Raw genomic sequence first — 23,084 nt, 5'->3', positions numbered from 1 at the left:
GCTCCTGTAACGGGTTGCTCCTCGCTGGGCACTGGGCTGCTCTTGGCTCTCAGCTGGGCTCCTCCAGCAGAGCCCAGGCCTGGTGCTCCACTGATGTGGGGCTCGTCTCTGGAGGCACCTGATGAACAGAAAGCAAGCTTTTGTCTATTTCCTTGTAGGTGAGCTTTTCACAGTTTGCAGCAGGCTGAGAGGGAAGGAGAATGTTTCAGGAGGAGGACAGGCAGCTCTAGCACTGCTGTTCTTACAGGCATTACAGAGAACAAAGCCCCCAGGTTGCCCAGGAACAGGCTGGTAGCTCTTCAACAGCATCAAAAAAATCCATGTCTATGCGACTGAGCATACCTGCCTGGCCCCCCCGTACCCCAGTCCTGTGATGAGTTTCCCCATTCACAGTGGCTGACCAGGCTGTACCAAGCTGTTTCGTTTCGAAAAAGTGACACAGAGCTTAGTAAGCGTGCTACTTTTAGCTTTTCACATCCAGAGCAGACACTGTCATTTTAGAGGCAGACCTAAGATTTTAAATGCTATTGTTTAGTCCACACATTTCATTTTTTTTCTCCTCACATTCAGAAGGTTGACATTTGCAAGGATGCTTTCAAAGCCATGGACTAAAATATTAATGTACTTTCCTCCCCCAAAACTTTAAGCATTTTCCCTTAGGCACCTGCCAGCGACTGCATGCATCTAAAAACTAATATGTGATTATGCATTTAAGTGCTATGCATTTAAATTGTGTTTTTGACAAAGCCAAAGCAGAGGCTGAGCAGCTTCATTTCAGATAAAAGCCCTGGGGTTGGTGCCCAAGTGCAATGCCTTGAGAGGAGATGATGACTTCCCTGTGGTCACCTGCAGAACCAGTAGTACTTTGGTAATAATGAGCAGGCAAAGGCAATATAAGGGAACCCAAGGAGCTGAAATATTGCTAAAAAAAAAAAAAAAAAAAAAAAAAAGGAAGTTAAAGGATGATGGATACTGGGATATTAAGCTTACAAAATATTTTGAATTGTGATTTCGCATAAACAGGCAGAATTCCTGTTGTATTTAGCCCCAGCTCAGCAAAGCAACATAAGTGATCTGCCTAGAGATATGCATGCACTCAAATGCTTTACCGAATCAAGGTCTCAGATTAAAAAAGTGCTATAAATATACATAAATATACCTTGCAATGGGACAAGTTAATTTAAAAACAAGACAAATAGAATTACAAATTTGGTGGAAAATTCCTTGAACGCCCACTCCTAAGTTTATCTTTACTGAAGAAACTACTCTGCCTGAAGACACGAGGCTGCTTTCAAGAGCCAAGTTTAATTTATGCACCCTTGCAGTGTATGCTCAGAGGCTCACAATAAGAGGTAGAAAGTGAAGACTGAGTGGTGCCCTGCTATGAGTGACAGTAGCCCTAGGAAGTTGCTTGAGGCACGACAACATTACAAACTGCTTTCAAACTGTCAGAAATGTTTGGCCAGCCAGCTGTACCCAAAGAAAATGCAGAACAGTGCACTACTGTACAGTGAACAGGCAAGACCCCACTTAATGTAATGAACAATGATGCCTGGAAATATATTTTTTAACCTAGGCTGCAGCAGATGTGAGTTTAGCCCCCATTTCTGCTATTGACCAGCTCTATGAGAAGTGACTGTTTGGCTCTGCTTTCCTCCACACCCTTCAGGGAAGGGACCCTCTCCCAGGTCAGATTCATATCACAGCTGTGCCCTGATCCCAACACTCCCACAGCAGAAACCATTCAAACAAAATCTTGAGCCTTACAGCACAGCTGCACAAACAAAGAGGTTGCTCCTTCATCTCCTTGCTGTCTCACACCTGAGACTGATGGCACAGTACCTAACATAGCTTTTCTGCTCACTGACCCTACAGGAGAAGCCAGCAGAAAGTCAGCACATGAGCTTAGGACAGGGCACATTACTCACCAGATAAATCCAATAGTTCAGATGCAATCAGGATAAAGATGGGAAACGTTTCCTGCATTTTGTGAAGCAGCTCCTGAGTCACCCCAATAACAGCCTATCCAGATGGGGAGCAGCCTGCTAAGGACTCACTGCTGCCCCTCAGCAGGGAGCATTTGCTGGGTTTGTTCTGGAAGGGCAGAGTATTGGGTTACTTTATAAGAGCTTAGGTCAGACAGCAACCAATAACCTGTTCCAAAAAAAAAAAAAAAAAAAAAAAAAAAAAATCAAAAGCCCGCACCAATTGGAATCTATTGATTTTTAACAAAAACGTGTGTGTTCATGTGCATTGCAAAAATTGAAAAAGTGATTGTGAACATGAGAGGTTGCCTGTGCGAAGCAGCACTTTGTTTCTGAATTAAAGGGTAAAATAGTGCCTGGGCCAACAAGGGTCTGAAGTTTTTGACAGTTTGTGCTGAGGCAGACAAACACAGGGATCAGCCTAGATGCCTGATGGAGGCACCTCACTAAAAAAAACAAACCATTCTGACCACTCTTTGCCTCTGTGGGCCCAAGGGGCACACATTCTCTCCACACAACCTGTCAGGTAGGACTAGGCCACAGAGGAAAGCGGCTGCGGTGCTGCCACCACCACCCCACCGGGCCTGGCCTGGATCGGCCAGAGGAGGCTGGTTGCAGCACGGGCCTGACCCCTCTGGCTCCTGTGAGGCTGGAGTAAGGACCATAGGGAAAGCACAAGCATGAAAAAATGGTTTAACAAGTACAGCTTAAACTTTTGTAATAACAGAAAAGGCCAGAGGCTTGTCAAGCAGAGTCAGAGTAACGCCCCTTTCTCCTTCGGGAGTTAGGCTCCAGTGTCCTCGCAAATGTTGGCCTGAAATTTGCAATCAGTACGGGGCAGGCACCCTTTTAGCACCAGGCAGCTGCACACACACAAAAGCAAGAGAAACTCTGGGAGATGGGAAATTTCGAGCAATGTAGGCTAAGGAGATAAGAGAGAACATTATTACATAGCCACGAGTGCTGTGAGTGCAGTGGAAATCGCATCTAAAAAATGAGCATAATTCAGATAAGCAGCATAATGACAGCTCAGAAAAGCACTGTAAAGGACACGAAGGAAGAGGTGACTGCTGCTGAGGGTAATAACAATAAGGCATTATCTGCCCTTCAGCAAACTGATGAAGTGTTGTACAGATAGCACAGTAGGTTAGGTACTGACAGACCCCATTTCCAGTCCCAGCCACGTCACTCACCTGAGCAGGATAAGCAAGGTCAGGCCACTTCATCTCTTTGCCACTCTTTAAGTTGTTTGGAGAAGGAAGTTATCCTGACTGGCATTTGTTCAGCACCTGACACATGGGGACTCTAGTTTTAGTCAGTGCCTTACCCCTAACCAGCACACAGTAATCTGTCGTGTTAGCTAGCACACAAAATGCTTGGGGAATGGAGAAAGCTCCATTTCCAGGAGCTCCACACCTCCCAGCTGCAGCCTCCTTTCTGTGCTGCTCACTAATCTGACCCCTGCCTGGCCTTGTCTGCACACAGCTGTCAGCAGGCCCAGTCCTGCCATTTCTTAGATTACAGCTGCTGTTACTGCTTCCAAGGCATTGTGATCAAAGTTTGAGATCTGCCATTCAACCTGTATCATGCTGGCAGGTTCTTTGTACTTCAAATGAGATTATAGCTTGTACAAGCTCAATGACCCTTCTGAAATGACCCAATTGCTTGGGTCCACGTCCCAATCCCAAATGGCAATAGTGCCCAGCCTGCTCATAAACACTCTGCAGTGTTAATGCTTGTTGATGAGGATGAGTGAGTTCAACAACCTTTTGCAGAGGGAAGTTAGAAGCAATTCTGTTACCCGCTCACCATTTTCTTTTGGGAGCAATAGCAACTGGAATGTCAGGGCTTCTTTTAAGCAACACCTAACTTGTCAGTCAAAGTCAAGAAAGACCTTTAGCTTTCAGGCTTTTAAGGGGATTTCAACTCCTGCAATTTTCTGGTGTCACAGTACACCTGCAATCCCCCTTTGACATCCTACCTCTGTAAACACAAGGTTCAATGGACTTTTTCGCTAAGACAATGCTTGGCACTTGTCACAGTGAAAGAGCAGTGCTTATTTGGACTGGAATACTCCACAAAGGTATCAATGTTTGTTACATATTTGCCTAGGCAGCCCACAATTTAAAGGTAACATTTTTTAAAAAAACAGCGTGATTATTGATTTTCACTGTGAGTGGAGAAAAAAAAACAGGCACAAGAGAATCTCTTTCTTCTGAAGCAAGAAGATTCAGCACCTCTTTGAAAAAAGGAGATGATCTGTAATTTGTCAGCTACTGTTCTAAAGAGATAAGTTTACATACATAGACTTCAAAGTCTTCAAGGGATGTTTTACAGAACCATCTTAAAAACCCAATAAACCTGTGCTTTTTTTTTTATTTCCAGATGATTAACACATACTCATAGTGCTTTGCCTTGATTTTAAGGCTGTGTTTTATTGCTGACAATGAACTTTAGCAATAAAGCTGCTATACTTTAATGCAGAAAGCAGGTTCTTCACACCCCACTCTTCTTCATATGGTTTAAGCTGCCTTTTTCGAAGAGCAGCAATGCATTAATGCCTTGCTTTTCAAGTTACACGTCCCCTGCCCTTACCCTGAAGTCATTATTGACCTCTCCAGACAACACAGACAATTGAAGGATGCACTACTTGTGTTATTGCTTTAAAAAAGAAATGACCCTGGACTTGATTAGAGAAGAACACAAAGGGCCATGAGAAAGTACTTTGGATCAAGAAGATCAGCTACTGTTCTTACTCTGCACAAAAGTAAAGGGCAATGGAATCTGACTAAATTTACCAAAACAGCAAAAGTAATGCTTTTAAAAGCAACCACCCCCAAATCACACATAAACTGCATTACCATAAATTACCAGAAGGACTCTAAGCTTAGTGAAATTGAGACCCATTTATTTAGTATTTAAGCAGCTAAGAATGAGGTGATATCACACATGCAATACCAAAGCATAATTTAGCAACCAGCGGAGAGTGCGTGGGGAAAAGGATTCTCCAAAGTGACACCTTACGCCCCAAGTGTAGAGGATTATTTCTATTTTCTCCTAAATACTGAGTTCCGACACCAACTAGAAAGTAGAGTAGGTGATCCATTGTTCAATAATTAAACAACAAGGGACTTGCCAATAGGAAAGGGCAACATTGTTTATTAAGGTAAATACAATCTCAGCAGAACTGTTATTTTTGTAAGCCTAGATAATAAACTTCTTTCTCCTGATATTTACATCGATGTTGTTTCACTGGCTTCTTTGTAGGATGAGTACACACTTTTGAGAAGTGGTTGAACAGGTTATCTGCTTTGAGTTAATTTTATTAAGAAAAGAAGAAGCTATTCAACAGCAAGGGATATTAACAGCTTATACGAAAGCTTTCTTGAGGACTTCAGATGCTATGCACATATTTCATAGAGGAGTTCAGGATGGCCATGCCATTGAGTTCACGTAGTTGAACAATATGCCTGAAAAGACAACAAAAAGGTTGCTCAGAGATATGAGCTGACTAACAACAGAAGTTTTTAGCCACCACTGCTCTGCTGTACCCCATGACCAAACCATCCAGGATTTTTAATGCTACATTTAAAGTAACAGGACAATGTTTCTAAATTATTATTCCCCACAATAAAGGAAAACATAAGTTCTATATAATATTTGACAGTTGTTCAAATAGGTGAAATTTCAAATTAACAGAAGCAACTAAACAAGGTCTTTCCCTTTCGTATCTAGGGAGCGTTTTGCAAATCTCAGAGCAGATAGTTCAGCTATTGCTCATCTGAGAACTCCAGCAGGAGCAAAGTACTTCAACTTCCAGAACCTAAACGTTATCCTTTGCTTTCTTCAGTGGTTCTGCAGGAATAGTAAGTGTGCTGAAATTCAATTCTACCAGAATGCAGCTCGGTGTCCAACTGACAGTTTGCAGCTAGCTAGGACTTGGCACACTCTTGGCAGGCAGCAGCACAGGCATTCTTTGCTGACATTTATACTTTTGTTTTGTGCTCATTTCTCTGACCTCTACAGAGAGAACACCGCTTCTCCCATTCTTCCAGCAGAAGCAACATCAAACAATGTGAAATAAACTGAAGGAATAAACTTAAATAAGACAACTAAGAACACAAAACTCCTAAAGCAAATTTGTGTGGATAGTACCACAAATGGACATTCCATTGGAGGAATCCAAACGCCTCATCTGCTCTGTACCTGCCAGGTCTATGGATGGCATTGACTTATTCTATTTTGGCATTACTAGATTCCCCTATTTTTCCTTTTTTTTTTTTTTCCTCTTTTTATTTTTCCTCCCAGCAGGCTCTAGTTCCCAAATAAGTTCCTATGTCAGTTTTGCAAGAATTATCGACTAGTAACAAGTGAACAGTGCAGAAGAAAAATATTTATTTATGGAATACCTTGGTTCAGCGACACACAGCTTCCCCAGAGCAATTGCAGCATTTTCCTGCACTGAAGTTCTTGTAGCATCACCACCAGCGTGTTTCAACAAAGTCATCACAACATTGGAATTCAGTAAGGATGTTGCTGCTCCAGGAACTACGAGGCACTGGCCAAGGCAGAAAGCAGCATTTCCCACAATGATTTCATTCTCTGAGTCCAAGAGCTTCAACAGCACACTGAACCCTGTGAACAAGAGTGATTTTTTGTACAGAAAGCACAGACTTGTTCAAATAGCACTGATATTTTCTGTTGCCTTTACCTGAACTACTCGAGAGCAAGCATTGTTCCATGGAGTGTATTTTTCTAGATTTTTTTTTTTTCTAGAAAACTTTGAAGAGCAAGGGAATTTCTTAGCAAGGTTCAAGGTCCAGTCCTACTTCACCTACCTATACAGTTTTCTCACAAAATTCAACCTACACTCTACTCTCCATTTGTTAAGTGTTCCTCTGAAACTGAACATGCCACCTTTGTTGTTTGCTAAGGGATATTGCGCTGAACTTGAAAGAGCAACCCCTCTCACCCTACCATACCAGCAAACCAGGAACAGGGCTGAGATTGTGGAAAGAGCAGGTGGGAAAAAAAGGAAAAGGAACATAAAAAAGCTCTGTGTGTGTGTATAAATGTATGCTTAGCTTACACAAAGCAGCTCAGCTCCCTGTACTTCTGTAACCTACACTAACGTACAGCAGCAGACTATTTGGGCTATACTCCTGACACAGAGTTATACAGTGGCTGCTGCTGGCATCTGTGAACAGAAGCCCCATCTCCTCAGGCCATACAGTCTAGGAAGAGGCTGCTTTCAAAATAAGATACACCCATGGCCTTCACATGCATCAAGTCTCCTTGGGGTTACGTAAGTTTGATTTTATTTGCTTTCACGTCCCCATCTGTTCTTCCTAATCACATTAGGCTTCTTCACTTTTCTGCTGCAAAAATACCTTCTGAAGAGGGAGGGCTGCTCCAGACTGCCACAGTGGTACCAGCACTGGCCAGTGAAGGTGAACTAACTGGCCCAGCTAGAACACCATTTCATGTCACAGGCTTCATAGCTTGATTTCAGTGAGCTCCTAGCAGCAGAGCTATGTCTGGGTTGGCAAACTGAGATGACAGAAATAGTGACTTTTCAAAAGATGAATATCCAGAGTTTTGGCAAAAGCAAAAGAGAATTGCTATCACTAATCTAAGGTAATGTAAGCTTCATCTGCATATGACAGTGAAACTAATTTAGGGTGTACAAAAGGAAGACGGTGCTCTGAGAGGCTTTTAATGAGTGTAAATCCTTAGGGTTCAAGTTGAACTACATGAGCTGACAATTTCTTGACAGGTTCAACCATTTAGATAACATCGAAGTATTCTCAGTTGTAATTGCATAAGCATTAATTGAACCTGGATTTTAAAGCCATCTAAGTAGTGTTATACCAAACAACTAGAGCAAATATTAGTAACTCAAAAATACTCCAAGACACCTACCTGTCTGATACTGCCATTCCATCTCTAGACACATTTCTTTTTACTATGAAGCCACATATCCACATATAAGTTGAAGCAAACTATAAACAATCTCAACCTCTTGAAATCAGATGTTACATTTTAGAAAAGTAAAGCAGAGTTTCTCTACCTCAGGCTCATTATCTGATGCGCATGTTTCCATCCACACACAGAGCTAAGGCTCATTAAGCACTATGTCAGGCCATGTTATTCAGAAAACATGGCTTAAATCTTGCAAGTGTAAAAGTGTTCAGTTGTGTTCTAGAGGAGAAGAAAGTAATTGGATGATGCTAAGATTACATCTCTGCATTCAGCCTCCAATTAATGAAGTTGTCACTTACTTTTATCTGACTTCACCACCTCTTCTTGGGCTTGTCTGTTACTTCTTGTGCAGATGGAAAGAGTCTTTATAGCGTAATTGGATGTGATCTGTCCTCCAGCCTAGATTTTGATTAGAATAAAGTGTACACTAACAACCATACAGTCCATGCCCCAACTTGCTCAAGGTTACAGAATAGCTTAGGTACCATGGATACAGTTACTCCTTATATCTAAACCCAAATACAAAATTAAGACCTTGGTTCAGTAGGTATCTCAAGATGAACAGATTCCGAAAACTAGGACAAGAACGTCTCCTCCCTGCCAACAACATGCATACACAATTCCCTGAAACTCTGGAGCCCAATTCCTTTCAAACTAACGAATCCTCTGATGCTGGTTAATTAGTAGAGTTAAACTGAGCACGACAGCCTTTTTCTAGACTTATTTTATCCACTGGATAGCAGGACTGCAGCATCTACACCAGCCTGGGTGGATACTCATTCCACTAAATATACAGCTATACAGCAAAACAGTGTCTACAGATCAATGTATGTATATATTTAGGGATAAATTCCTCCCTGGCTCAATTCAACACTCACTGGTAATCAGGGAAAAGGGTTCCACTGCCTTTCAGTGCTCAAAATTTGACCATCCCTATTTTAAGCTTTAATCCTCCAACTGAGCCTGCAGTAGTGGATTCTTAAAATTTGCACGTCCCTGCAGGTAGAGCTGTGCACAGGTAGAAGCAACTGGCTCACATATAAACCACTGAAAAATTTGGGCTACAGAATACAAGGGGAAGCCGAGGCTCAAAACTACTCAAAATTGTACTTGAGACCACCATTACCGTGATACAATGGACAACATAGATGAAATACATGCAGTCAGTGTGACTGCACGTGTCTTTTTCCTTAAAAAAAAGAAGGCTAAACACAGGGTTTTTTCATGGACTATAATAACAAAAATAAAGTGAAGTCAGTTGACACAATTTACCTTCAAGAATTTGATCATTTTCTTCACCACCCCTTCTTTCACTACTGCTTCTACTGCCAAAGACGATGCCGGCAGGACACGACTTAACACTCCAATGGCTCTCTTAGCAAGAACAGTGTGAGAGGGAAAAAAAAAAGTAATTTACTTATACAGACAATTTTATTTAAGGCATTTTTACATTTCCTTTTCGCAAATTGTTGAATAAAAGAAAAGTAATTAAAGTGATAAAAGTAGAAGTTTACAGGAATATGAGGAACATTCAGGACATGGCTTTGTTATTGCTTACTGGAAACTCAACTCAGCACAGTTTCTAAAAATTCAGCATACAGAGAGGTGAGACCAAACCAAGATCAGGACAACCACTGGCATACTTATTTATTGAAACAAGTACCTAGTAGAAACCAGCACAGCACTGCTGGCATTGAGGAGTCAAAGTAATTGCAAGTAAAGCAGATCAGTACAGTTCATTTTAGTTCAGAGAGGTGAACTGACTTCCAGCTGAGACCACATCTGCTTCTACCCATTTGCCTTGAATAATTGCTATCTGTGGGAGTTACACACCATTAATAGGAGTACAGCCTCCTAGGAATGATTCACATAGAGGAATTGTAAAAAGAAACAGCTGTTAAACACCCAAATTGTTCTTGCTCCTTTGCTTCTCCATTGATTTAATACTTTATACTGAAAATGAGCCTAAGGATGAAATCTTTTGTATGAGCTTCTATTTAACAGATTTCAAGGGAACGCTGAAACCTCTTGCATTAAATGGAGTACCCAAACCCAAATAACCTAAGTGGTATATTATTTCTTTAGTAATAACAATACTCAAAACTCATCGTAGGCTTTATAGCCTGAAGTACAGGCTTCCACAAGAGTTGCACTGGGCAGTAGCTTGCACTGTAGTATTCAGGACAGATCATCTGTCAACCCTTTCTTAGTCTACAGGTATCTACTTACAGTCACAATTCTTCCATCCTTGTCCCCAAGGAGAGACATGCATCTGCCACTTATGTCCACAGCAAAGCACTGAAAAAGTGTCAAGAACTCAGGAACAGCTGATTGCCAGAAAGCATTAAAGCAGAAACAGGTTAATAGACAAATTACTCTACACGAGAGAACCCCGTGGAGGTTAGGGCACACACAGTTCTATGTTAGTAACAGTTCAGCACCGTATTGGAATGTTCCTATATAGCTTCATAGACTCCTATCAGGCCCATTTACAGGGACAAGGGAAGAAGATGCTCCAACTGCTCAAACAATTCTGAATCTCCAAGAAAGCGATCATAACAAGAACATTCACAGATCTTGCATACCTGGATGATCGCATTTGATTCAAGCAGTAAGTTCATCATTAGGCCCAGCACTGCAAACAAACATTCCTGATACTTGGGAGTGTTCACATCAAAATATTCATCCTGTGCACAAAGGAGAGAAAAGTGCAGTCAGTTCAGAGGCTGAGGATGTGAGCTTCTTCAGACTCCTCTGTGCGTTCACCTACTGACCAATGTTCCCCCATGTACTACAAACTCCAGGGCAGAACAAGTTCTGTGAGCAGCAGTGACAACAACATCTTTTTGATACGGATTTGTTCTTGTGCGTGCTTTGCTTTGAAGCTTCTGATGTGTAGCAAGTTGACAAGATCCTTTCCCAACCCCTGAATTCTTCTGTTCCTGAGGACTGAGTTCATATTGCATCCTTACCCTGAAAGGTGCTGCCTACAATAAGGGACCACTCGCTCTCCTCCACCCATTTATTGAGCCACCACTTAGGTGAACAAGAGACTGCTTTGACACTTCCTATCATGCTATCAGATATAAAGGATATCAGTCAAGGGTCCAGGACAAGGGGAGGCAGGCAAACACGATCACACAAGTGCCATTTTCCTAAGCAATTGGGTTGAAAACAGTGTTGTAGGGAGCCATCAAGCCTCCTTACCACAAGCTTTATGCAGGCTTGCCAGCACTCTTTGCAGTCAGCCATCTGCATTCGGATGACTGTATCTGCGCACAGATTCCCCATGATGCCAATGCACTGGGCAAGTGCTGCCTGGTTCACCATCTTGGCAGAGGTCTAAAAAGAGAAATCAAAAAAGTGGAATATGAAATTAAGAACAAATGACAGGAATACCTATATGTTGTTTGGTTACCTCCCTGTCTGGGATTCCAGACTCTTTCTTGCCTGTATTAAATCCGAACTGCACAAACTTTGCAAATCAATGCCATTTTCACAGCTAATCTTCCAATGAAGTTCTGACAGTCCTACGACTCAGGAAAAAGTGACTGGCTTCTGTAGCCCCTAACCTTGAACCTCTTATTTGGGCCACAGAACAGAACAACCTCTGCTTCAGTTGCAATTCCAGGAAGTTACGTTCAAAAGGAGAGAGCAATAAGCCATATGAAAGTGGTATAATGACTGCATTTTCTTGGTGCTCAGCTGGAGAAGTGGCAATTTCTGAGCGAAGTGGCAATGTTTACTTTCCAGCTGCACCTGCACTTCTGCAACAGAACCCGTCTCCACTGTCATCTTCCTTCTTCCTGAGGATGAATTTCTGTGTCAACAGTATTTTAAGTTTGTAGTTTAAGTAAGTAATAACCAGAGAAGGGATCTGAATAACCCAACATGTTTTACTTGTAGCCTAATGAGATCTTTTTACCCTGATCTCCTCTTAGGAGAATACAGAATAAGCCACTATCCAAGATCTAATTAGTTAGTGACAGTGGATTAAAGTCACATCACAAAAAGAGTAAAACAAAACTGGGGGGTGAAATCATTGCCTGACAGTTTCCAGTGGGAACCTGCAGCCAAGTCTAGAGCTTTCACTTAATATGCAACATGTAGAAACAGCAACATGTAGAAACCAAGCACTAAATATTGAAGACAGAACATTTTCCTGAGGGAAGTATATGACAAAATTGGATTTATTATGCCTACAGAACTAGAAGTGTAACTACTGTAGTCCTGCCACAGAGGAGTTCTGTCTATGAGCAACTGGCTATAGAACTGGAAGGAGTCAAGCTGTGTTACAGGAGAGTAAATGAGAGATATAGAAACTGAGTCTTTTCATACCAGTAACTGGGTGAATACAGGTAAAACACCTGTGGAAAACATGATGCGACACTGGGTTTTGAACCTGTTGGGGATAAAGAAAGCTGTATTTGGACACTTCGAGCTTTAGACCGAAGTCACACAGAAAGGCAACAAAACAGGAACATCCAGAGAAAGTAAAACAAGTCAATGTACCCTTGCAGCAAAGCCCAACAGCCTGTATCATTAGGTCATTTAGTACATTTCAAAGCACAACTTATAAAAACAAAGAAATGCAAGTTACTTCTCCTCTTGAGTTAAATCAGACAGTATATTCATGGCACTGCTAGCTCTGGCATCAGTGTTTTTGACGAACATCACCAATATCTGCAGCCATCTGTTATTAAAAAAGAAACAAAACGGACAAAACTTGCATCAGCTCTAGCTTAACAATTAAAGATCGAAATTGTACTTTAAGTGTACCAATAGTTTATACTCTTATGATCTACTCTCCTTGAACTCACTAGATTTTGCCCAGGTTTTATGTACTAGGCCCTCCAAATATGTTTAGCCCCTAGGATTTTGGCACTGTATTCTCCCACAACGTGATACCTTTTTGCACAACCACAAGTGCTGTGTTCCATCAGCATCAGAACATTTTATCAGCATCTAAGCTTCACAAGGCATCTGAAGCCTAGATGCTTTGCTACTGACAAAAGTCTTAGGAGATGGACAAGTAGAATGTAATAGTCAGGACAGAGAACACTGTCAGCATAGCCTAGTACTGAAGAGCAGATTGTAAAGGCTCACGTGGAAGGTCAGTGATGATTGCATGGCTTAAAAGGACATGCTGAGCAAACCCAACAGTCCATGTGTGTGTATGGGTCAGAAAGTGTAAATTTACAATCTTTATAGGAACAAAGAAAAATTCATCTCCTGCCTGAATAAAAACATCCTACCAGTCACCTTTTGAGCTTCTGGAGCAGCATGCTTGCTGCTATGGGATTTGGAGCTGCATGGAATTTACAGGACTTGAGACTGCAAACCCATAACCTCTGCCCCACAATAAGCACTTCTGCAAACATGTGCTGGCATTTCTAGGTGCTCCCCTGGTGAGCTGAAATTCCCTGCTGCTCTTCTCCAACTTTGTAGTTTGGTGATAGAACCTATAGTTATAAGTTATCTTCTGAACATCCCAATTCTTTTATAGCAGTCAAACCCAGGATCTCTTTCAGAAGTTGCCTGGAGAGCTTTCAGGCTCCTGATATTCTAAAGCAAAGTAATATTATTTGCCTCTTTTAAGCTTCCCCTTAGACATGGCTCATTTCTTTAGCCTTTCTTGCAAGGAAAAAGGTCTTGTGATTAATGTTGTATATAATATAGTGAAGTGTGTACATCTGTTGGAGAGTCTTTTCTATTCACCCGACTCTTTAAACCATTTAGTGCAAACCGGTACATTAAAATTTCTCCTCTGCTTAACTGTAGAATAAAATAGCAGGACAATAGCACAGAGGTAATAGACTGTTTCTTTCTCCACTCAGTGAGTCATGGCAACATTGAATAATCATAAATGCCAATTACCAGATGAGGAGCGATTCGCAGCTTGAAATCATGAGCTATGAAGAGACAGCAATGTAAGCTCTTGCTGGAGTGCTAGACAAACACACACTTGTAGGTTTAAAAAAAGGTAACTATGCCTCAAAATTACGTTAATGTCCTCAGAAATAAGCCCTTTCTACTTAGCTGCACAGACCTCTGCAGGTACAGTGTTTACTAAAGCTGTTTTCTCCATATGCATAACTTCCACTTTTGCTCAACTAGGCCTAGCCCTCTAGAGCAGAACCCTCAATATCATTATATTCTTTTCAGAAAGTCTGACACTTATTTATTGCTCAATGTGTTTGGGATTTTGATATTGTGCAATGAGTTTGGGATCTCTGAACCGAGGGATTAAGCAAGCTTAGCTGAATTTTAGTTGCATTAACTACCTGGATAGGTCCTGATGCCTGACCAACAATCTCCTCCCATTCTCATTCTCTGAGTAGAGCATGATTAGTGCCAACGTCTCCTTTTGGATCTCCAATACACCAGAAGCAAGTAGTTTTGACAGCTGTGCATTCACATCAGGGTGAGTCAATAGAAGCCGCTGATTTTCTTCTGAAAGCAGAGCACATCTAAGAGCAATGTCACACATGATAAAATCCCCATTATTTGACACTTTTTTCTCTCTAGGTGCTGATTTAACCGGTTTAGTATCTTTATTTCATCCACTAATGTGCTCATTCACTCTGACACGTTCACCTTGCATAACATTCCTGCAGAGCAATGGTACAGTAGAACTCACTAATCTGCTCTCAGCCTCATGACTTCATCACACACACACGTGTTGGAATTTCTGCTCTCACACACTACATGGTACCTGCTCTGGCACCATGCATTGCTTCAAACGAACAGACACCGGAACCGTGAGCACAAAGTGCTCCTCTCAACAGATCTGTGTCAGCTGCCTGCAAACTGCTATCAGCCAGGCTGTTCAGGCACAATAGCACACTGCCCCACCAGGCAAACACATGTAGCTGCACATGAGTCTTTCTTCTAGCTACTTTTAAGAATATAAAGCAAGTTTTCCTCCTACCATGCTGCATGAACATTCTCTTGGGCATCAGCAGGACCCCAGCCGAGGTGCAGATACCAAACTTTCTGTATTGCCCTCCTGTGGCAGTCTTGCCACACCAGCGGCCACTTTGCTACCCTGGCCCATTTCTGGGCTGCCTCCAGGCTTCCTAGAAATACAGGCTAAGGCTGCCTAACCAGTGACTGCTTACTGTGAATGACAAAGGAATTCACCCTTCTCTAACAGCACTTCTACACAGCCCTGCTTTTCACTGCTGTAACTGCTTAAAAAAGATAAAATTATAGAAATGATATTATCTTAAGAACCAGCAATAATCACAGGGAATTTACTTTCTGCCCCTTCAGTAAATTTAAAATGTTTATATAAATAGACTCTAAGTTTTGTCTCATGATAGAAAGAAGCACCACTGCCGTGGTTGCTCTTAGCAGCAAACACCCAACGCTTGTGTTTGACCTGTAAATCTTTGTTTACAATAAGGTCTAGACCCAAGTGCCCTGGGAAAGTGATGTTCGTGCCAAACAACTATTTTAGACACAGCAAGTGCCATATTAACAGTACATTAACAATGATTAATGTTGGTTACACCGTTTTACCATTCCCGGCGCAGACAGCTTGCCAAAGGAGGAGAAGAGAAACAGACAGATCCACTTCAGCGATGTGTTTTCTCTCTGCACAGAAGCCCCTAAATTAGAAACGAGAGCTTGTAAAAAGAACTAAGGACCAATGAAACAGTTACGGTTAGCTCTTTGGCAAGGAAAAATATCAGTAAAGCCTCACACAGATGAGGATCGCCATATGAACATTTAAGCTTATAAATCCCAATACTAGCTTATTAGTTCAACATTCTTAGGACTCCCAGACTTGTTTTCCCCAGGACCTCCTCTGAGGCCAGATTTATGAACTACTAACTCTACATGACCCTCAACATACACAGACCCTACACAATCACTGTAAACCACAAGTAATGAATTCAGTTCTGCACTGAGAAAGTTGTGGCTAGCCAGGGCGTACAAGCTTGGTGCCAATTTGGAATTATGCCTCAGGAGAAGAATAGCTCTCATGCCTTGTTTAACCAGATCGTGCTGCTCCAAACCAACTTAGCTGTGCAAAATTTTCAGAGCACAACTTCTGCAGAACTCTTATTTGTTTATATCATCTGTCTGGAACTGACTCAGATATACATTCAGACAGGAGATTCCTTATGAGGCAAAGATTAGAAAGCAATTTAGGTAGGTATTAGTCAGATTTAGTTTTTATTTACCAAAATGCAGTATAATACCTGCCAAGAAAACACAGCAGCAGAAGATACAGGTCTCCAAAGAGAATCCTATTCCTGATTACAGGACTGAGGCTATCTACTGACATCAATTAATAGCACCAGGGAGGCCAGTCAGCATACTTAAAGTGACTAACTTCTTACATCAAATGTTCTTTTATAGAAAGCTTTTACAAAATTGCTCTCACCACTAAAGACAGGGTAACTGTGCAGAAATAGGAGATCAGAGACAGAAGCAGGAACTCAGGAATTCTGTCCACTGCATCTAAGAGAGCACTATTTGAGTCAGATATAAGCCAGTCTTCAGACATTAAAATCAGTTATTCCATTATTATGTGATCATTTCATCTGCATTTCATGAGGTGATTGTGTTTCTTGAAAACAATATTTTCATTTCCTTATGCTGTAACATACTACTGTTCTCTTTTGGAGAGCTCTTACCGTCTTACGACCTCGTTGTCATTGATGATACTGAATCCATTGTTTGTTCTAAATAAAGTTTGCTCAGTGCCTGAAAAAATTTCAGAGATAAACAAGTCAGCTCTATGAGCCATCTGGCTGATGCATCACAGTGAAGCCAGACACCTGCTCTTCTGTAATACAATGTTGAAGGAAAAGGTCACTGGATCAACAGCTTTGGGGAAAGATTGTTTGCATCATGAAAAGAAGAGAAAATCTTCAAGAAAAATACTTGTAGAAATTGCTTTGAAGCTCAAGACTACTCTAATTCATGCCTGGTGCTGTAAAAAGTGATCGACTTCACATTAAAGGCTTTTGAGGAAGGCTTAAAAATGAGAACAGCTTTGAAAATCCATACACTTTAACAGAGATTTACCTACTTAAAATAATAAATACCTCTTAAATGACCCAAATCCTTTAGGAAGTCTCAACAGCTCTGCGACAATATCAGTTTAGATGTTTAAAAAAGAAATGAAAGTAAAAAATTTACTGGCCATAAATTTTAAAATATCAAACACTGTTGATTTTATTTTTTTCAGAGGAACAGGGCTTTTGTTCCTTTAAAAACTACTCCACTTGTATTCATCTACTTGGATTACAACTCCCATGACCAACCACCTTTGCATCAAGTACTCACAATCTTTCACAGCTCCTGTCAGAGCTTTGATGCCTCCTGCATAGAAGAGGATATTCTGGTCAGGCCTGTCAAGTTTCTGCAGCAATTCTTTTACTGACAGAGCTGCAAGTTTCCCAGACAGAAATTCCTTCATTGCTCTGTCTTCTTCTTTCATTCTTTTTTCCTCCAAGTTCACCTCATTTATACAATCTTAGCAGTCAAAAGAAAACAAATATTTGGTTAAATATTTAGATCAGAAAACAAGGGACAACAGTATAAGAATTTATATTTCTTACCTTTAAACAAACTTTCCTTTTGGGGATCAATTTCCAAGATCTTCTGGTAACACTGCCTAGACTTAACTCAAAAAAGAAACAGATGCTTAATTTACGGTAAAAATTGGAAGATGGTAAAAAAAAAAATATATATTCTAGTCAGAATCATGCTGTTTAAGCTCAAAAGTTCTTGGGCTACTGTATTTAAAAAGTCTGACGAATAACATTTATGAAGCAAGGCAAATCAAAACTTTTTTTTAACCAAAAGCGTGAGAAGAATATTATCATCAGTCCCTAAACCCAAAACAGCAGTAGCCTGCTATTCCAAATTAGAAGGAAAAAAGTCAAGTACATACCCAGGAACATGCTGGTAGGAACAACAACAAAGTTCCAGTAACAAAACAGCAAATAAGGCATGAAATGAAAGTTGCAGGAACTCTAACTATCATCTATGGCCCCCTGCTACAAAACCTTGCCACGTAAACCCACTACAAACTTGTATCTTGTTAGCATGCTTGGAATTAAACACATCACTAAGCTTGGGATAGCAAGAACTTTCTTCACAGACCAAACTGCCAACAACCCTCTCACAGTGGACTTGCGTAGACTTCTACAGTCCATCCTCTATAGTTATTTCTATTAGAATAATTTCTGAAAGCTTTCCTCAGCAAGGCTCTTTATTAGTTTTTGAACCCTTTTTTGTTTGTCCAATGCACAAGACCACAAATTAGTCCCTCTCACTCACAATGTCACACTAAAATCCAAATGAAGCATGGTCTCACAGCCACAGGATTTAGTCAGCTTACCTCACTGTAGTGCTTCAGGGCCAGGTGAGCTTTCCCCATTAGAAAATAGGCTTTAATACATTTTTCACTGCACTGTGATAAAAAGGAATTATTCATAAAGTATTTAGAAACTTGAGACTAGAAATACTTTTTCAGATTCCTAATTAATAAATAAAGGTTGGACTTGATCTTAGAGGCCTTTTCCAACCTACCTGATTCTATGATCTACTAGAGACATCTAAAGTTTATATGCTGAATTAGTACTCCCTGGTACTAACTTCCCTTCTGCGTGCAAGGAACACAGGCTTTGGTCTGGTTAAACGCTGCAAGCTGCTAATTGCCAATATCCTTCCCACAAAAACTTACCCAGAACAAGTTAGGTAATGTTAAGGCCTGCATCAATAAGTCTGTAATCACAGAACTTGTATAACACAATTTCCAGATGTGTTTTTAACAATTCTACCATAAATAAAATGAGTAGTAATTTCCATTAGCTGTACACAAATAAATAAATAAAATTGTTGAAACATCTAACTCAAAACTAACAATCCAGGTGACCTTTTACAGCTTAATTATGTGTCCAGAATAGTGATTTCTTTAAATAATGCTGCCAGTATTATTAATAATCTGTTAATCGTGTTGTACTCATGGGCATCACCAGTGTAACACAAATGGATTCAGCTTTTTGGCATTTGATGTAATATTCACCTTTTCCACCTGACATCAATACTTGCTCTTTGTGAGCTCAAAGACTTGCTTCTTCCTTCTCCGAAGGATAGGCAAGATTATAGTTATAGTTTATTGTCACTTCAAACTTTCTTTTTTTTAATGACAAGCTCCTAAGAGCTAAGAATGCTTCTGCATACAGGCAGCACTGAAATATAAACTGCCTTACAGCATTCAGGTTAACTCAGGATGCAGAAGTCTGTGCAATACCACCACATAATTCTATTTCCATTTGCAAGCTGTCTCCATATTGTCAGCTATACACACATCCTTCCTCTGAGAGCATTTAACCTGATCATAAAACACAGATTGCTGAACTTACCTTCAATGCCCATTCGCAATCACCAATGGCTTTTTCATATTCATGCGTTTTCAGGTAGGCCTGAAATACAACCAAGGAAGTCCAGAGATCAGAATTAGAGTATGTCAAATGATTACCACTAACTATTGCACAAACATTAGATAACCAGAAAAAAAAAATTACACTGCTGATATCCCTAGCTATTGACTTAGCAGGATAACTGCTAGCTGTTTTTGAACTTTTCCATTTCACTGGAGTTTTCAATTTAGAATACATGTAATAAAACAAAATTTAAAAAGAGGCACATGAATTAGACCAGGCAATAAAAGAATGCAAAGTAAATGTTAACATTCTGCAATTATAAAAGTGACCCCTAAAAAAAAAAAAAAAAGGCGCATTTAAACAAAACTATACTCCATAATGATTTTTTTTCCTCCCATTTATTTTTAGGGGAACAGGGATTGACCTGGGCCACATCCAAGAAGGAGGAGACATGAATATCTCCCCAAGGACTTGCCCCTGCCAAAGGGAAGGTTCCTGGGAGCGTCAGGTACTTTAATCAAGAGCAAGGAGTATACACCTCTAATCATCTTCTTTGTGCAACTCTTCCATAAAGTGTTTAAAAAGATTAAAAACTTCAGTCTGTACTGCCCTGCTGTTAACTTCTAGCCACAGAAAAATTTACTGTTGGTAGTATTGTAGCAAAGCAGAACTCACTAATTCCTGGAAGTGGAGAAAGGCCATGAAAAACTGCTTGCACTGCACTTTAAGCCTCTCCATAAGGCAACAGATATTACCTTTTAGGAAATCACTTAAGTAACAGAAAAATCCTTTTTGGATTCTATCCTGGCAATATAATACTGAAAACAGGACACTGGTAGCTCACTTTCACGTGCAGACCTGTGCTCTGTTGGTATAGAGTTCCTGCTTGTCTTTCAGTTTTTCCAGACCTTCAGTGTATCTCTGAATGGCTGTGTCATAGTCTCCTTTCCTGAAGGCATCGTTTCCCTTCTCTTTCAGAGCTGTAGAACAACACACATGCATTCAGAATAACATTTTGGCATTTATTTTTGTCCCTAAAAATGGTGACTGAGGAAACAGAAACCATATTATCCTGTTGGAATAATCATGAAAATTCCAGTCCAGCTCCACTGCAGCTATCTTTGTTAGTCATTATTTGCAATGGACCTCTGAGCTCTTTGGTGTCCATCCCTCTTTTAAAGAGGGAACTGTTTGTCTTTGCCTAGTCCACCTCTCAAGCACTGAAACTTCCTGCGTCCATCCCAAACCCTTACCATAAGGACATAATGGAGAAGAATAGGCTGCAACACTACATGAAGTATACAACCCTGTTATATCCAGCTAATTGGCACTGCCCACAGGACCACTGTCTCAGAAAAGCAAATCATTGCCTCAGTGTACCTAAGAATTGCATTAACAGAGTAGCACAACAGACTCTTAATCTTAAATCATCCTAGTTCCTGCTAGGTAGTGTCTGAAGGAATTAGCTAGAAAAGCCTTTAGCACTTACTGTTGGCTAAGCGTTCATTTCTTTTCCTTCGTTTAGCTCGTTCTTTTGCATCCTTTTCCAAAGCTGCCAGAAAGCCATCTTTGAGACAGAAAAGTTGGTGGTATTTTAGTTACAGAAATAAAAATACAAAATAATTGCTTTATTAAAATCAATCTGTAGACAAGAAAGAAGTAATTTCTAGGGGATTTCTTCATAATTTCTCTACATACAGAAGCTTAAGGGATTATTTCAAAAGTAAAATTGCAATGCGAATGTCACGCAATCACACAAAAAGACCATCTTACCTTTCAGGATTTGCATACTTGCCACAAAGTAGCTCATGTCTAGATACAAGCTTGTTTCTTTCTAAATTCAGAATACCAGCTTTGTACATGAGACTAGAATATGATGACAAACTACACCAACAAACTTCCTACCTACGAACGAGTGCAACCACACTTAAGTTTCTAGATGTGACTGAATTCTAAAGAAAAGTTATCTTGGATTTTAGGGGGAGTGGAATTGGGTCTTGCATGAGCAGCAATCCTCACTCCAGTTCTGCTAAAACAGATGGAAGAGTTGCTAAACGCTAGAGGGAACACTGTCCTACCTGGATTCACTGCCTCTGCAGTTGACACGTCCTAAAAAAAAAAGAAATACAGCACACACGTGTACATACACAGATACTTCGGTAAAACAGCAAAAGAACGCGTGGTTAAATTACTCAAAGCTACAGGGGCTCTGAAGTATCTTGACTGACTCACATTAGGAATATCAGTTTGACACTTTACCAAGAGATGGCAAGGATGGACTTAACTTCTTCCAGCATTACCAGACAGCTTCTGTATGCATCATTAATGAGGCAGGTCACTAAAATCCAGACCTCTCACATGAATCACAGCCTAACGAATTTAGCAAAAAGACTCTTGTGTCTTCAACTGGTTTAACTTACATGGCTAAAATCCCTGAAGTGCCAGTAAAAGCTGGAAGTTAGAGCAACTCAACACTTGCATCTACCTTGAATAAATCAAAGGGAAGTACTTTGTGTCATTAGCAGCCTTAAGACAAAATCAACATGACATCAACTACTTCCCAATAAGATAGCTAGGGAACAAAATAAAAAAAGGTTAAATTCAGAACAGACTTTTATGTATTGTTCTTTTTTTTTTTTTTTTTTTTTTTTCTTCTGGGTAAGGTATGTGAGTTAGTATTATTTGAAAATGCCTGAAATGCATACAGCTTTAACTCTAAAGGGAAAAGCCCTTACAGAAGCCCGCGTGTTGATGACCGTCCTGTTCACCGTAGTCTTGCTTTCTTCCTCCTTGCCGGCCTCCTGCTCACGGAGCCTTTTCTCTGTTTCCACAATGGCATTTTCCTTCACAGCTGGGTCTGGCGAGTTCAAGTCCTGAAGTAAGTTGGCTAAAAAAGGGATAAAGAAACCAATAAAGGGATAAACAAACGGCCACCCCGGTCACAAAGCGGCTCCGGCCACCAGCGAGGCCTCGCCACAGGGCAGATTTTTCCCTTTTTTCCCCTTTCCTGCCCCATTTTCCCTACCCAATTTTCCTTCAGGTGCCCTGCCCGGGTCCCCCTGGCGCCACCCGGCCCGGCCCCGCTTACTGATGTCGTCCACGCGGCGTAGGAAGCGCTGGAAGTCCTCCTCCTGCTGCCCGTGCAGCATCGCGGAGCGGAGCGGGGCCGGGCCGGGGCCCAGCGGTGCCCGCGGGCCGTGAGGTGCGCGGCGGCCTCGGCGTTGTTATGGAGACCGCGCCCCGGACGCGGCGGCTGCAGAAATGGCGCCTGGGGGCGGGGCTCTGCGAACAGCGGGGCGGGAGGGAGGCGGCCGCCATTTCACGGCGCCGCAGCCGGCTGCGGGGTTCACAGCCCCGCGGCCCGGGCTTGGTTGCCACACAGAGTCACGGAGTTATTAGGGTTGGAAAAGACCTTCAAGGTCAGCTGGTCCAACCACCCCCTACTACCAATGTCACCACTGAGCCATGTCCCCAAGCACCACGTCCCCCTTTCCTTGAACACCCCCAGGGACGGTGACTCCACCACCTCCCTGCGCAACCCGTCCCGATGCCTGACTGCTCTTCCTGAGAAGAAACGTCTCCCCATTCCCATCCTTAACCTCCCCTGGCACAACTTGCTGCCATTCCCTCTAGACTGAGGTCTCCTGCTGCTGCTGCTCTGTCAGACACCCACTGAGGCTGCTTTGGCAGAGCTGGCAGGCTGTCC

The 23,084-nt window shown here is 41.4% G+C and overlaps 1 protein-coding gene across 2 annotated transcripts; it reads right to left on the bottom strand.

The window, feature by feature from the left end:
* Positions 1-4,881: 4,881 nt before the first annotated feature.
* On the bottom strand, positions 4,882-22,592 carry TTC12 (tetratricopeptide repeat domain 12). 2 transcript variants are annotated; one of them, XM_082778055.1, is made up of 21 exons: positions 22,467-22,592; positions 22,114-22,265; positions 21,457-21,487; positions 20,868-20,945; positions 20,237-20,358; positions 19,358-19,417; positions 18,331-18,402; positions 17,546-17,606; positions 17,271-17,459; positions 16,616-16,685; positions 15,492-15,580; positions 14,252-14,420; positions 12,568-12,660; positions 12,306-12,369; positions 11,175-11,309; positions 10,553-10,654; positions 10,197-10,265; positions 9,240-9,341; positions 8,267-8,366; positions 6,395-6,620; positions 4,882-5,455 (listed from the first exon to the last, which is right to left on the bottom strand). In XM_082778055.1, the coding sequence occupies exons 1-21, from the start codon at positions 22,525-22,527 to the stop codon at positions 5,380-5,382; spliced, it is 2,121 nt and encodes a 706-aa protein (XP_082634181.1). In that variant the 5' UTR covers positions 22,528-22,592; the 3' UTR covers positions 4,882-5,379. The 2 variants fall into 2 exon arrangements, with proteins under 2 accessions (XP_082634181.1, XP_082634182.1); XM_082778056.1 differs by having other exon boundaries at positions 14,252-14,417.
* Positions 22,593-23,084: the final 492 nt, after the last annotated feature.

This window comes from Aythya marila (assembly GCF_965140915.1).
Source record: "Aythya marila genome assembly, chromosome: 23".
Lineage (NCBI taxonomy): Eukaryota > Metazoa > Chordata > Aves > Anseriformes > Anatidae > Aythya > Aythya marila.
This window is presented reverse-complemented; position numbering and strand designations above follow the sequence as displayed.